At 41.1% G+C, this 16733-nt stretch overlaps 2 protein-coding genes across 3 annotated transcripts in view; both read left to right on the forward strand.

Annotated features, from left to right (window-relative positions):
• Window positions 1–7989, forward strand: part of coro1ca (coronin, actin binding protein, 1Ca) — a 35192-nt gene extending 27203 nt beyond the window's left edge. For both annotated transcript variants that reach the window (XM_063897037.1, XM_063897036.1), the window contains 8 exons: window positions 1393–1522; window positions 2090–2271; window positions 2567–2686; window positions 3025–3129; window positions 3213–3358; window positions 3599–3656; window positions 3798–4040; window positions 5239–7989. In XM_063897037.1, coding sequence (XP_063753107.1) covers window positions 1393–1522; window positions 2090–2271; window positions 2567–2686; window positions 3025–3129; window positions 3213–3358; window positions 3599–3656; window positions 3798–4040; window positions 5239–5358 — 1104 coding nt within the window. In that variant the 3' untranslated portion in view covers window positions 5359–7989. The remainder of the gene's footprint in view (window positions 1–1392; window positions 1523–2089; window positions 2272–2566; window positions 2687–3024; window positions 3130–3212; window positions 3359–3598; window positions 3657–3797; window positions 4041–5238) is intronic.
• Window positions 7990–9486: 1497 nt separating this feature from the next.
• Window positions 9487–14370, forward strand: tmem119a (transmembrane protein 119a). The gene is made up of 2 exons (XM_063897055.1): window positions 9487–9856; window positions 12226–14370. Exon 2 carries the CDS (start codon window positions 12241–12243, stop codon window positions 12979–12981), a length of 741 nt encoding a protein of 246 aa, XP_063753125.1. The 5' UTR covers window positions 9487–9856; window positions 12226–12240; the 3' UTR covers window positions 12982–14370.
• The last annotated feature ends 2363 nt before the right edge of the window (window positions 14371–16733 follow it).

Raw genomic sequence — 16733 nt, forward strand, 5'->3', positions numbered from 1 at the left:
AACTCAGTGCTGTTGTTTAAAATATGAGCATATAAAATCCTTTACTGAAGCATGCAGGGTGCCTTAGTCAAAGTTTGGACATGGTTTAGTGGGAATAAAAGTTTTGCCAGAGACAGTAATGAAGGCAATCATTTTAAACGCTTGGGAAAGCTAAATAAACGACATGAATGCCATTCGATATCATCACCATCAGTGTCTGTGTTAAACAGAAACACACGTAATGCAGATTTAACTGAAATGACGTAAACTACACAATGACTTCATCGTCCTTTTGCCCTGTGATGTTTGTCTCTTTTTTTGGGGGCTAATATTGTACTATTTATAGTGATAATATCAAACCTTAACTCTGTATCCCATCTGTCACTAACTCATGCTGAGCTCTTAGCCTCTGCTGCCCCCTGCAGGTTCCTTTTGGTAACTACCATTCATTGATGTCTTCCGCGGTAATACAGTTGGTAGGGTGGGGTTGGTGGAGTCATAATAAAATATTTTTTAGAAATGATTCTGTTGTCAGATTTAGAGTTCAAATGAGTGTCTCTTCAACAGGCTGGCTTTTTTTTTTTTTGTCGACATCTCATGGAAAATAATAAAAAACAAAAATGAAACAAAGTCTGCGACACTACTGCAGAGCATTAACACTGATGTGCAATGTACCTGGTGAAATGTATTATTATTACTGGCTGCCTACATTTTAATACTGTAACAAGAATCTTTGGGTAAATCTGTGCAAAGTGTAATTTTACTGATACACTGCCCAGCCAAAAAAAAGGTCACAAGCCTGTGGGGGACAGTGCTATGATCTGGGGTTCCTGCAGTTGGTCTGGTGTAGGTTCAGCAATGTGCCCAAAGAATGAGGTCAGCTGACTACCTGAATATACTGAATGACCAGGTTATTCCATCAATGGATTTATTCTTCCCTGATGGCACGGGCATGTTCCAAGATGACCATGCCAGGATCCATCGGGCTCACATTGTGAAAGAGTGGTTCAGGGAGCATGAGACGTCATTTTCACACATGGATCGGCCACCACAGAGTCCAGACCTGAACCCGATTGAGAATCTTTGGGATGTGCTGTAAGACTTTGCGCAGTGGTCCGAATCTCCCGTCATCGATACAAGATCTTGACGAAAAATTAATGCAAAACAGAAATACATGTTGTGACATTGCAGAAGCTTGTGGAAACGATGCCACAGTGAATGCGAGTCGTAATCAAAGCTAAAGGCGGTCCAACGAATATTAGAGTGTGCAAACCTTTTTTTTGGCCAGGCAGTGTAGATTCTCACACTGCCTTCTACTTGTTTTATTTCTGCTGTAACAATGTTAATGTTCCCCCCTGTGGGATGGTTAAAGGAATTCTGATTCCGACTATTTCCTCTTCGTGTCCCCTCCAGGTGTGGCAGATTCCTGAGAATGGCCTCGTCACTTCCATGGCTGAGCCAGTGGTGGTACTGGAGGGCCACTCCAAGCGGGTCGGTATCATCACATGGCACCCGACAGCGCGCAATGTCCTTCTTAGTGCTGGTAAGGTTCTCTCTTGAATTTACAAAAGACCAGAAGTGTAAGAAGTACACGTATATTTAAGTATTAGTAAGAGTGTAAAAATACTCCTCTTAATAAGTCCTGCACAAAAAATCTATTTTGTCCCATTTTAGAATTATATGTATTAAATTACTGGATGATTATTATTGTTATTATTGTTATTATCCATGCATTAATGCGTTCATCACAGCTGTTATTTTATATATGGCTGTTGGATATCTTAACCTATAAATACACAGTTTATGTATTACTAGATTCATATTGTGTATAGTTTATAATCTGAATATATAGCAACTCGTTTTGTCAAATAAATGTAGCAGAGTAAAAATCACACTATTCACTTCTAAAATGTAGTGGAGTAGAAGTATAAAGTAGCATAACATATAAATACTTGAGTACAAGTACCCCGAAGTCGTACTTAAGTACAGTACTTCACTGCATTGCAGCGCTGGTTTGAACACACGTCTCCAAGTAATTACATGTCATCATCTGGCCTTAAAGAATTATCTGAATTGAATGCGCTGCTTTCCTGTTCTCCTCACTCATCAGGTTGCGACAACCAGATCATCATCTGGAACGTGGGCACAGAAGAGGCTATGATCACCCTGGAGGACATGCACCCGGATGTCATTTACAGCGTGAACTGGAACCGCAACGGGAGCCTAATCTGCACCGCCTGCAAGGACAAGGCCATCCGTGTCATCGACCCCCGCAAGGAGGAGATTATCGCCGTAAGCACTTTTCAGACAATTCTTGGGTGTTGTGACACGTCTTCCTTTGAGGGTAAATATTCATCTCGGTGCACGAATAGGGAGGCTGCTTCGTTCAGCTTTGATAATTTACTTGAAATTATGACCCTGAATTACGACTGGAATACTGCTCATTGAGTGTGCCCTTGGAAACAATTAAGATCAAGGCGAGCAAAGTGCTTTGTGTAGTGTTGTGTTGTAGTGGACACAACAACAATTAGCTAAGGAAATGGTGACTTGAGCACACAAGTGTTGACTTGTAAACTTCACTTCACAGGAGAAGGAGAAGGCACATGACGGGGCTCGACCCATGAGGGCCATTTTTCTGGCTGATGGCAACGTCCTCACCACAGGTTTCAGTCGCATGAGTGAGAGGCAGCTCAGCCTCTGGAACGCGGTAAGCTGCTAATGTACTACTACTGTTCAAATGTTGTTATTTTATAACCTACTATACTATGTAATATAGGTCTTAAAGTTGTCTCAAGAACTTGCAGTACTGGATTCCATCTCATTTTTTTAAATAACCGTTTAAATGTAGTGGTAAACACAAGTATAAAGTAAACACAATACTACCATTGATATTCCTTAAACGGCTGCATTATTCACAGCTTTGAAAGGGCGACCATGAATGCTTACACCTCTTACTGTTTAAAATCCATTATTTATTGTCTTTGTTTTTCTCAGTCTCTCCAACAGAACTCATTTATCATCATTTATCTTTTTTTCCCTCCTCAGAATAACATGGATGAGCCCATGACTGTTACTGAAATGGACACCAGCAACGGAGTGCTGCTGCCCTTCTATGACCCAGACACCGGCGTTGTGTACCTCTGTGGGAAGGTAAGTTCCCTTTTCGAGTACTCCGTTGTCCCATTCTCACTTGGGTGAATACAGAAATAAAACACTTCTTTAATTCTTGACAGGGCGACAGCAGCATCCGTTACTTTGAGATCACAGATGAGGCTCCGTACATTCACTTCCTCAGCACCTTTGCCACCAAGGAGCCCCAGAGGGGCATGGGCTACATGCCCAAGAGGGGCCTTGATGTCAATAAGTGCGAAATTGCGAGGTAAGCTCAGATGGATTTTTAAACATCCTCTCGAACACAGGAAGTGGTTCTGAGTTTTGATTTTTGGTTTACCAGATATAATGTGGAGTTCCTAGAAGCTCCACTAGGTGGCGGAATGTGATCATGACAAAATAATAAAGCCTCTCAGGAAGTCTTCAGTAAACTGTCTTATAAACTGTTTGATGTGTTCAATAACTCATTGGATTGTGAGGTAATTATTTTAAATGTGTATGTTGGCAGGTTCTTCAAACTGCACGAAAGGAAGTGTGAGCCTATCGTGATGACTGTACCGAGAAAGGTGAGACTTCTTCCCGAATGTTCACTGTGCAAACCTGCAGACCCTTTATCTGCTGTTGAACCACAGGCGTCCGAGAGAGACTTTTTCTTAAAATGTTTAGTATTTTTCTCACAGCTTGTCACTTTATCTTTCTCCTGTCAGTCTGACCTGTTCCAGGACGACTTGTACCCAGACACATCTGGACCTGATCCTGCCCTGGAGGCCGAGGAGTGGTTTGATGGCAAGAATGGAGACCCCATCCTCATCTCCCTCAAGAACGGCTACGTCCCGGGGAAGAACCGCGAATTCAAGGTGGTCAAAAAGAACATTTTGGATGGCAAGGCGACCAAGAACACAGAGAACTCGAGCCCTGCCAACAAGTCTGCCTCCCCAACTCCATCGATTGTGAGTATTTTTGCATTTAATGACATCTATGTGTTTAAAAAAGGTCGCTCAGGATTACATGGTTGCTTGGTGGTTGTGAAATGTGATAATGAATGGCTTTGGTGGGGAATAGCTTTGTCTTCCCATCAGGATGATAGACAATCAACAGTTACTCGTATATTCCCCGACCTTATCACTCGCGTCATTAATGCCCTTCCCTTCTGGCTCATCTCTGTACTTGCCTCTCCGGGGTGCATAGTGTTAAGATACAAATTGTATGTGTCGGCAGCAGGGCCGATTTCTGGCTGTCCTCGTGAGGTGGTTTGTAGATGTTGTTCAGCCCACTCTCTGACCCACAAACTGAGGGGTCTGGTTCTGCTCTGGGCGCCTGTTGCTGGGCGTCCTGCCGCACCTCACCCACAACACAGCCACCCGCCTGGGACCCAGCCCATGAGTCTGTAGGCAGGCCTGCTCTGTAATCACAGCCCACTGGGCTCCAGCGAAACATGTTAACCCTCAGAGCACCATACCCCGCCACAGGCCTGTTCGCTCCGAGACTTTGAGACAGTAAAGGCTCTTCTGCGCTATTGTCACACGTCTTCTCAAACACCTTGAGTTTTTTTTGTAGCCCATGTTCGAAAGCAGCAGGGAGAAGAAAGTCTTATTTTACCTGCCCCTTACCCAAAAATAAATGGTCTTTCAATCGCAGCTTTTTACAAATACTTACGGTAACATGAAAACAAAAACAACAAGCTACCATCAGCAAAACAGGTTACCCGACATCTTCATACTGTCTAATTATTCTGTCTTCATACATTTTCTTAAACATAAAGATGTTCAAACAGCCCTTTCTTAAAGAATTCCTCAGTTTAAAACAAATCATTTTTGTATTTTTTTCTGGTAGTATTGTGTTTGTTGCTTTATTCACAACTAATGAAGTCTATATTTCAATTCAATATTTAAGTTTGAACAGCCTTGACTCAGTAAACTGTGTATTTGTGTGTTCTCTGGGATGTGCGACATTATCTGTAGTGTAAATAAAGGTTTTACTCATTATGTGTTTCCCCACACTCCAACACAGTAATGTATATATGGCAGGAAATCATTGAACAAAACAAAATGTGCGTTGACTTGTAGTCGAGCACATATTTGGCTTTGTTCAACACAAAAATATGGCCAACAGTGTGTACAAACTTCTCGTCTCTTGTGTCTCCCACAGAAGTCTGAAGCCAAGCTGGAGGAGATCTTGAAAGAAATCAAATCCCTCAAGGACCTGGTCAGCAGTCAGGAGAAGCGAATCATCAAACTTGAAGAGAAAATGTCCAATATTGCCATTTAGGGACCCTTTACCCAACCCGCTACAATTCAGGACGTTCCATTGGCAGGGGGGAGGGGGAGGGGGGGGGGGGGACGGGACCAGTCACTGCCTATCTCAATGACAGTGTTTCGTCGGAGGCCTGCCTAGCAACGATCCCTAGCAACATTCCAGATGAACTTTTTCTTAGCCAGCCCCCGACCCTCAGTTTAACACAGGTGGAATAAGGACGTGTGGCAAATTTAACAGAAAACACTCTTTGCTTTTTGTTGACAAAGGACTCTTTTCCTTTAATCGTGTGGCAGTTTGTTTGTTTATTTTGTCTACTTGTGTAAAACAAAAACAGTCTTACATATTTGTTTGCATTTTAGAATTATGACCAAATTCAATAGTCCCCGTTTGCCAAAATGCAAAGCAAGATATTTTTTAAGTATCAGTGTTTCATATCACCATACCCCAAAATTATAATGTTGCCAAATTTTGCTTACACCCCCCCCCCCCACCCCCCCCCCCCAACAGTGTTTCTTTCTCTCTGTGTGGGAAGAGTGAAAATGCAAACAGCGCAGTCGATCAGGTTATGTAAGGAGGTCATCAATACTATGAGATTAATGTTAAATGAATTATTTGGTTATGCTAGGAAGATTCTCAAACTGTAATTAGGGGGATATAAATTCAGTTTGAAGACCAATTTAGCTCCCACAGTCTTCACCAAGCACCCAGACATTACATTCATGACGATTCCCGCTGTCTGTGTTGAATCTGCTCAAAGTAACTCCTGCTTTCTGCCATTTTCTTCTCATTCCTGTCGCTTCCCGTCACTCAGGCTGTGAACGATAGTCCACGTAAACATGCATTCCTCTCTGTTCAGCTTCATGCACCGTGTGCTTATTGAAAAAAAAAAAAAAAAATGACAAACACATTCCACAAATCTTATTGGCAGTTTTGTTGTGTCGGGAAAATACTTCTGTAACGTTCCTCCTCCTGTGAACACCGTACTGTAGTGACTCGGTTACACTGGTTGGTTGTTATTGTGACATCGATGTGCTGCCCATGAAAATACCAACTTTGTGGATTTTCAACCCTCAGCTCTGCTTTGTTTATGTGACGGGTACAGACACCGACCTCAGTGTTTAGAAGCCACGGGCTACGCTGCAGTCAAGTGTAGTGGGATTATTTTTTGTCACCGTTCATTTGCATTAATTGCCATCTCAGATCTGTAATTCTGAACGAAACAGGAATTGACATGACACCAAGTAATCACACATTGACTTGACTATTTAAAACCTTCTGGTGGTTAAACTGGAGATTACTACAGAAACTGTTCATGATAGACCTTAAAGGCCTAGATTGTGTGTGAATATGTGCCTCATGTCTTTGGTCTTTTTGGGTACCTGTCACTTACGATGTTCCTGCTTTGTTTCTTATTTGGGGGAGGGTTATGCAAAGGACTCCAAGACTAGCCTCCATCTTGGATGAATTGAATAGTTGGGATATTGCTTCACCTGTTAATTTTAGCCTGTTTCTTGTTCCAGCTGTGCTAATATCCCTCTTAGCACTTCCACTTTTTTTAATGGTTTATTTCTCAGATGCCCCTGTTCAGTATAGTTATCCGAATATCAAAGAACCATTGTATTGTCCAGTCTGAGCTGGTTTGATCAGACGGCTATGATAAAGCTCCTCTCGATGTTTTAGTTTAGTTTCCCAGTGGGAAGCTAGAGACGGGTAATGGTTCAGTCTGTTGTTTGCCTTCAATATTTGTTACCACTGTAAAGACCTGAAAGTGCCATAGAGGTAACCATGGAAGTGTTTGTAGGGGACAGTTGTGAGAGTAGATTTGTGTAGTAAATGGAAGAGTTGATAGGTGCCCGACTTTAAAACCACTTTGAGGTGCTATACTTAGCCTGCTCCTAAAGTCCTGTGTCACGTACTCCTGCCAATCCATCCCTCAATACACTGAAAGAGTTTGACAGAAAGCACGGTGACATGTTGACACTTTCCATCTGGATACGGGTATTCAAAACATCTTCGAAATAATGTCAAACCGAGAAGCTTTTTGAGTCATCGTGGCTTCCAGTCGCAATTGGAGCAGCGTGTCGTAGAACATCAGTGAAAAGAAGTCTGAGAGTGATAAGTATTTGTTATACTGCCCTATCGTGTATATCAGACTGCCACTCTATGGGTTCTACATAGCACCGTCGGCACGAGAGCAGAGGTGGAGAAGTAGTAGTGAATAGCGATCCAAAGGGACTCAGTAGGTTGGAGAAGTGTGCAGTTGAAAGATAGATGTATGTTTGTAATTTAGGTCTAGAAAACTGAGTGAAAGCTTTGTAAATAACATGACCATATTTTCTGTATTTTTTATTTTATTTCTTTTTTTGTTTTTGTGGTTGTGCTGAAGAGGGTATTTGTGTGGGAGGTGGGTTTTAAATGTTTCCCCTTTGTCTGTGTTCCCTGCACCTTGCCATAATGCATCATAAGAAAAGCAGAACCTCCGTTAATGTCGGAGGTCGTATGAATATCGAGAAAAATCAAACGAAAAAGAACCAGGAGGAAGCCTCGTGTTGGAGGTCTGCTCAGCATTTTTGTTCATTATTCTTGCTTCAAGTATCAAAACATTGATTATAAGAAAAATTAATAAAGAATTTTTAAAATGGACCGATGGTATCTTTTGCATTCAATCCTTGCTGTTTTGGATTTGTCGTCTTTAACAGAATTTCGTTAGCTTTTCATGATAAGGTAAAGTCCACAGTTGGAGTACAAAAATCTAAAACCAACAGGACTACTTTAAGAGGAGTAAAGCCTCAAACTTTTTGAAGAAGGATGAATTTCGCCAACAAACCTCATGAAGGATGAATAATGTGCGATCCTCAGCCTGTACAATACGGTTTTCTAAATCTTTAAAAATGGATTGCTTGTACAGTCTAGTTGTTATTTCTGTAAACGGCTATGCACTGTAGTTTTAGGAACTGGCATGCAGACAACAAAATACTACATTGGTTGGGAACTATTTTTAGCAGCAGATGAATACGTATTTGGTGCTCTGCTGAGCGTTTGCAGCAGCGGGACAGTTCATGTGCAACAGACTTAAAATTCACATGTTCATTGCGAAGGAACATGTCTGCCAGAGGAACATTTAGTGTAAGACAATTGTAGCTCAGAAGGCACAAAGAAAAGAGCCATATCAGAATGTGGTTACACTGAAAATACCTTTTTATTGGAATAAAATATGTGGTTTTTAATGTTTCACATGTTCTTTGAAATGGCATTCTCTTGACTGCACTGAAAATGAACTTTTACTTATGTCAGCAGGTTCCACATAACTGTATTTAGGTTAGTTGAAAGCAATCGTATTAAGTTGAACCTATTGTGTTTATTTAAACGTAATGTTATTGCTTCCAACTAACCTATTACAGCTGTGTGTCATTTGTTTAAATAATGCATTTATTTAAGGAAACGTTTGGCAGTTTTTTTCAGTGTGGTGCATGAATCATAAAGTAGATGGTTTGTGAATTAAAGTGAATCTGCTTGAAGTAAAGACAACAGCTCTCGTGATTAAGCTACTAAAAATAACTAAACGCACTTTTGCAGTCTCTGTTGCAGCATGCATTACAAAATCAAAACTACAACTTTGTGTGACAGAGTAACAGCATAAAGTAAACTTTCACTCTGAACCTGCAAAATTGCTACCTACTGATCAAAATCCCGTTCTGACCAGCTATACTATCAACATCTCACACCATCTGTCAAAATAGCCTGAATGAAATAAGAAAGAACGCATCAGCAGCTCTAAATAGTCAACCTGCATATTTAGAGATGTATCCAGAGATAAGTGCTGCTAAAAGACCATGCCGTTTATATGTTCGCCCTGTACATGTGTTTGGGGATGAAAGGGTTTGCTTTCTCTTTGCGTTGCTCTTGTAGACAGGCTGTAATCTACGGGCATTTAATTAGAGAGGACTCAGTGGGAGGCAGAGGAGTTTTGGGACTCGCCCCGCCAAGGACAGAAATACACATTTCCTTAAAACATGGGACTCATGTTCTATCTGCATCATCTCTGCAGTGAGAGGAAAGCAGAAAGCTTAAGTTAGCTAAACTAAAGTCAACACCCATTGTGGTAAAATGCACTTTAATGCAAAATGAATCCCTTTCCAGGACGGTTCAGCATTTCTTTATGTATAATACATAATGGTGGAAAAGTATGTACAGAATCACTGCATGGCTGCCCCCTCCATCATAATTCAGAGGAAAATGTACAGTAAAAAGGTACAATCCCAAATGGACGCCCCATGAGTGCAGCCAGATGAAGAGTGGTTGTGGGAGGTCGGAAAAAAAGAGGGATGGACATCGTTCTGCAGTGAGCAGACTTTTTAGGGCTGAGTTAAAAAACAGTCAGTATTACTGAGCAGGGAGGGCGGATGCTCGGAAACTCTCCTCACTCTTACTTTCCTCTCCGGACTTTTGTGTCCCCTTTTTCATCCGCTCTGTCTTCCTGACACAAGATAAACTCGGGATTACACAATCTGTAAGTATATGTTTACGTTTGCAGAGAATGTAAAGTGGATGTTATAAAGAGTGTCAAATCTACAGCCTAATGCTTTATTCAGAACTCAATATGATGAGTGATATTTTTCTGTCTCCGATTCATTAATACACCGAGCATGTACATTAGTGTTGGAGGTACAATTATCACAACATGGAAATGTTAAGATACTTTACTTCAGTATCTTTATTTGCAAATGTGTATGCTCATTTTATGCTACTGATTATAACACATTTGCTTAATTAGCTATGGTCACCAGATGGATTTCCAGTTCATAAATATTACCTGAATCTAACCCTTTAAAATAGTTTAGATTATCTTTAACTGTTGTTATATTAACACAATTATAAAATGATATAGCCATTTTTTGTCCTGCATAAAGAGTAGTTTTATGTTTGGTACTGAAAGTTGATTTAGCTAATAATACTATTGCGTATTTCTTGATAACATTTCATAAAGCAGAGATTTGACTTTAAGTACAGTATTTTTACTTGTTACTTTTTGTATTGTTAGTTTATTTAAATAAAATAAGCTTATTTTGACCCCGCTAACATCTAAAAGAAATCTGAATTGTACTTAAATGATCAATAATGAAATGAATGTTTAATCTGAGGGACTCATTTACAACCTTTATTTCTTTACACTGAATATGTTTTATGTCAGAAAATGTTTGAGAGGATCTAAACTCTTCCAGAGGCGCCATCTTTGCAAATGCGTATTTCCTGGATATATTTTACTTTACTAAGACCGCATTTTTCCTAAACGTCCACGTATGCAAGACTGAATTTAGTGTGAAAAATAATACCTAAGACTTAAAGCTTATTCCTTTCTGACGTAGCCCTTAATACTTCAGAAAAATATGGACAGATTGAGAGATTAGAATCAGAATCGGTTTTATTTCCAAGAAGGTTTCCACATATGAGGAATTTGCTTTGGTATATGTTATGCAAACAAAGACACAGAAAGAACAATAGGAATTAAGAACCCAAATGTCATGACATGGATGAATTGCCTCAGTGATGTCTGAAGACCTTTAGTTGAAGGTAATGTGGCCCCTCTGGAAAAATACAGGGAATATAATTACATCTGTAATTATAAGATGCAGAGGGCAGTGCTGTACTATAGCTGTACATCCAAGGATGAAGACCCAGCCCTATGTGGTCCAGCGGGGCACATATACTGCATGTGCGACCACACAGGGAGGGGGTTTAACACTGTAGTGTAAATCAGATCAGGTTTCTATAGCATGATGCTGATTACAAGTGTGCCTTTACAGCTTAGCACCGTGTAATTATATACTGTAAATGGTGACAGACTGAGGCCTGTAACACTAGCTCTCATGTTAAAGTTCAACTTCACACTGACATGGAAATGGAAGAAAAGGTAACATTGGGTTAGTAGGTTTATACAGTCAGATGTAGTCAGTACATTTTCCTGGAAGCAGAAATATCTCCATCAGTCTGAGCTGCTGTTGCGGCTCGGCTGGAGCTCAGCAGCTGCTGCCCAGTGTAAATATAGAGGCCACAGCCGCAGGTCTCCCACGCCTCTGTGCTCCCCTGGAATATAGCTTCCTCTTGGCTTTGGTGTGGTGGATGGGCCTCCCTGTATTTTACAAATTATAAGGCCTTCAGCACCAAAACTCACTGTCTCCACCCCAAATAAGTAATGGCTACTCTGCTGCCTGCTAAAATAGATCTGGTGCAAGATGGGAATGGCAGAAAAACCTGAGTCGAGAAGAATACTGGTGCTACATTTCAGATGGAAACAGCTCTTAAAACATCATTTTATTATCTCACTAGAATCTTTGCAAGGACTATATACAGTATGGGTCAAAATAAAATCCAAAAGGCTCACAAGAATTGTTAAAAATCTTCAAAAAAAAAATCTGACTTAGTTTGTTATATTATTTCACATTGACATTTACTGCCAAGATTTAGATGATGATTGACACTCTCATGTTTACATGGAGGCATCTAGCCTAGCTTTTCATAAAGACAAAACACAGGGACATGCATAGTCTGGTTAACCAAAGTTGAAATATACACCGCTCAGCAGACTCCAGGAAGTCACTGCACCAGGCTTTTGGACGCCAAGGAAAAGTCATTGTACCTTTTATAACTCCCTTAAAAAAATATGCTTGTGTTTGGATTAAAGAGCTGGATGCACTGTTTATCCCTGAGCTGTACAGTGCTGCTAGATGACTTCTGTCACCTTAAGCCAGGCAAGATTTGTCAGTCTTTTGCTAAGCTCACCCAACTCCAAGGGGTCACAAGTCAGTGGATCTCCTCATTTTAAGATCTTTAAATCATTCATTTTGTATCAAATTTAAGATGTTGTTGTCGTTGTTGCAGGACGCAGAGGAGAAGATGAAGTCCCACTTTTGTTTCCTTGTCACCTGTGTGACCCTGCTCTCACTGTGTCATGCAACTCCTCTGTTCTACAACATCTCCATGGACGGCAGTGGTGATGAAACAGAGCTGGAGCTCCTTCCGATCTCCCTCACCACTCGAACCCCCGTTCACATCTCCGCTGCTACCGGACCTCCCAGCCTCACCACCACCATCACCAACACCATCACCACCACCATGATCCGCCTGAAGGACTTTGTCTTCACCCGAGTGGTGGACTTCCTGCAGGCGAATCTACTCATCATCATCGTTGTGACCTCTTTACTCATCGTCATGGTCTTCATCATCTGCTGTGCCTCTGCCATGAGTCAGAAGCGCAAGCTGGAGACCTACAAACCCCTTCCTAACTCAGCCCGGAAGCTTGCGGCGAGCAAAACAAACGCACGCAAGAACTCCAGTGAGCCTGTGGAGAGGCCCTACGCTGTCGACCACGTTAAGAGAGTCCAGACTCAGAGCATGGCCTCCCCCAAGACCCTGCGCCAGCCCTCCAAGGCTCTGGTGGGAGAGAGGGGGAGAGACGTTCGCTCGTCGCCTCGCCAGGAGGTCAGAAAGGTCCGGGAGTCCGAGGAGGTGGAAAAGCGCCGAGAAGAGCCCAAGCACAAAGAGCAGCCGAGGCAGAGGGAGGAGGTGCAGCAGAGCCCCAGCACCAGCGCCGCCCCCACTGTCTGCACCTGCCACCTGAAGAAGGGCCACCACTAGGGCGGGTTCAGGGCCGATGGTGGCAACCATGACATAACAACAAGATCTGGTTATACTGTACACCTTTGGAAAGAAATCATTGGGATTGAAATCTGAAATACCTCTGGATAACAACAGGAAATGTATTCTTATCTGATGTAAACATTAAATTAAAAGTTAAAATATTGAATTTTGCTGCATACATCCTGTCTTCAAAAGTTGCTTCTTAAAGTTTTTGATTTATATAAAAGGTTCAAAAGCCAACATTTGATAATATATGGCTTTTAAAGAGGATCAGTGGTCTGTTTGTCCCTAGTCTTGCAGTGGTCGATTAGGATAAGTCATTATGTTGGTTCTCATTATTGCAAGTCAATGTTTTGAGACATATAATGCAAGGATGTTTTATCCATCACAAGGCTTCATTTGTTTTTTAACTTTTGTGACCACAGAGTCGTCACTGACTATTAGAACGTCACTGTGCCATTAAAGTAGCATCATTTTAAACAGTGATGTAAACATTTGTATTATGGATACCATCGTTTTAGAGAAAACCAATAACAATAGAATAAATGGGTAGCCATTGGTTCCCTAAAAGAAATGACAGATCAGTATCCGTGTGTTTGTGATGTATGACTACATGTGCCTGCCTTGACAGAGGGATCTCCTCGGTACGTCCTGCTGTTCGCCTCGGCGTTTCTTCTGCAGCTTTAGAGCTAACCTCTGCTGCTGTAAATAAAGCAAAGTGAGAAGCCAGAAGCCGGATTGTTCTAACAAAACAGTCTCTTTTTATTTACCTTCATATTTACTTATTTTTCATTTGTTATTTCCTTTTTATGTCATATCCTATTGCTTTCTCCCTCACAAACCTAATTCACAAAGCTCTACACTAAAGGCATAATTTGCAACTGTGTTACTGGGAAGTAAAATATATATATATTATCTATCTGTATATATATTTATCTTTGGTTGATAATTCTGATCTGCCTTCAACATAAAAGCAGTTTTTTGAGGGGATACATAAACTTTGTGAATCAGGTTTTATTTTAATTTTAATAAGTAATACTTATGTATAATTTAAATGATGGGTTTTATCTTTAATATAATAATTAGTAGTGAGTACAGGGATAGATAGCTGTTGTATTAAGTTTTATTGTTTTGATACGGTGTAATTGTCATATGTTTATGGTTTTCTTTGACTCAAATTGAAGACTGGAGAAGAACTATCCATCTTACTGTCCCCTTACTGAAGTCAATGACTCAAATTCAGTGAGTTTGTATGCCTTATGGGCCAGTTTCTCTTCTAAATACTTTTCAACCTCAGACTGTTGTCCTCAGATGTTTCCAAACACATGCCTCCTCTGTAAATGACAGATTTGTTTTGCTTGTGTTGAATAAAATTGTTGTTAACAATGTTTCTGTCATTATTGAAAATGGTGGAAAGAGTTCCACGATGAAAGACATATGCAACTCCGTAGAAACCTAAGATTAGAAGAGGCGCGGCAGGTAAAAAAAAAAGAAGGATGCTTACTACTTGAACATTATGTTCCACTTGGGACTCTGTAATTCAGAGCTGTGTACACTGAAGAATCATGGGTAACTATTTTAAGGTAAATGCCCAAATGTCAGATTTGTATATGATGTTTTGAGGGATGCTCCGTCTTCCAACTTAACAAACTCAAGCTGTGCACACAAACACACACGCACGCACACACGCACACACACACGCACGCACACACACACACACACACACACACACACACACACACACACACACACACACACACACACACACACACACACACACACACACACACACACACACACACACACACACACACACACAGTGCAATGTTAGATCAGAACAGTTCAATTAAAAGCAGCGGCAAAAAGAAGTGTTTTCAGCCTGGCTTTAAAAGTAGTAAGAGTAGCAACAGACCTGCAGGGCACTGGGAGTTTGTTCCAGATATTTGGAGCATAATAACTGAACGCTGCTTCTCCATGTTTAGCTAATTCTGGGGACAGAAAGCTGACCCATCCCAGAAGACCTGAGAGTTCTGGATGGTTCATAATGTAGCAGGAGATCACAAATGTATTTTGGGCCTAAACACAACACAAAACAGTTCCTTAGCCCCTCTGTCCTCGGGCTAGTCAACATGGATGTTAAAATCACCAACAATGACTAGACAGTCAAAGTCAATACACATTATAGACAGCAGTTCAGCAAAGTCATCAAAAAAGTTTGCACAGTATTTGGGGGGTCTATAGATGTTTAGGAACATAAGTCGAGAGGAGCATTTCAGCTGAAGGGCCACATATTCAAAAGATGGGAAGGTTCCATAAGATGTCTGCTTGCATTGAAAGGAATCATTAAACAAAATAGCAACTCCACCCACTTTCCTATGCATTCTTGCCTGACTCATAAAACTAAAGTTGGGAGGGGTTGATTCGATAAGAACAGCTGTGCTGTTATTTTGGTCTATCCAAGTTTCAGTTAAAAACATGAAATCCAGATTGTGCTTGGTGATAAAATCATTGATTAAAAAGGTCTTTCCTGCTAAAGACCTGACCTTTAATAAAGCGTGTTTAAGCTTGTTGAATACACTGTCAGTCTGATTTTGTGGGACAAGCTATGACTGACGAAGAATCGCAGCTAAATGTGATAAATTCACGCTAACGGATGAGCGCTTTCTATTTCGAAGCTGATTCACCGTTCTTAATCTATAACCTATCAACACAGATATCCGCAAAGCTATTGGCAGGCAGGGTCCTGGCATGTTCTGGAAAGATTTGAGAGTGCCATACGCCATTGAGCCTGGACCCAGCACATATCAGTTAGAGCTTGTTGCCTTTTCTACACACACATCCTTACCAGGCTCCATCACACCCGTACCTCGGCCTACAGAAGGTACTGGAGCCTGGAGATGACGAGAGACCCAGTTGTCCTTCGCTGGCAACTGTACCTGATGGTTTAAATATTTCAGCAGCAGTAATCCAGATCCATACAGAGCCCTTTACTCCTAAACAACCCTCACTTATTGTTTATGAATCTTAAGACTCTGATTTCTCTCACTGGTCAAAGAGGAAATCATAACTTCAGGGTTTCTTAGCGCAAATAGAAAGTACCTTAATGGGAATTTAAGTATTGGTTTATCCGTTATGTGTGTAAATGCACTTCTTTCTACACCATCTGCCACTTTTACCTTGATACAGGTATTCACATCTGGAATCTATTGTTAAAATCAATCACAAAAGTATTAAAATGTAAATAAATATTGCTTAAAATGTCATAAACACAATCAAGTTTAATGAAAGAAGAAAAGAAAGCTTGATCTGGATCATAAGTGGGTCAACTCTTCAAAGATCAAACATCAAAAATGACGACAGATCAGCTCCAAGGCAAACGTAATCCTGCGGTGGCTGAAACGTGAGCCCTGACAGAGCCTTGCACCGGGGGTCAGATTCCCCTCTCTTTTATCAATGAGGTGCTAAATAATTAGAGAAAGTACAACCCCTTCACTTTCACTCTTCCCACCTGGTGACAGGAAGACACACAGCTGCAGGGCCAGCCGGCGACGCTGTCTGACTGAGGTCTACATTTACTTAGTCTGAGTTTTTTGACTCTGTGTAGTTTGACTTCTTTTACTGTCTGCTGCTGAAAATCTATCAGACCTGTCCATCACTTTGAAAGGTGAAGATGATCCAGAATCAGTAACACGGCACCTTGAAGCTGTCGTTAAAGTTTGATGAGCATCTGCCAGGAATTCTCAACGGTG

Source organism: Eleginops maclovinus, chromosome 12 (assembly GCF_036324505.1).
Source record: "Eleginops maclovinus isolate JMC-PN-2008 ecotype Puerto Natales chromosome 12, JC_Emac_rtc_rv5, whole genome shotgun sequence".
Classification (NCBI taxonomy): Eukaryota; Metazoa; Chordata; class Actinopteri; order Perciformes; family Eleginopidae; genus Eleginops; species Eleginops maclovinus.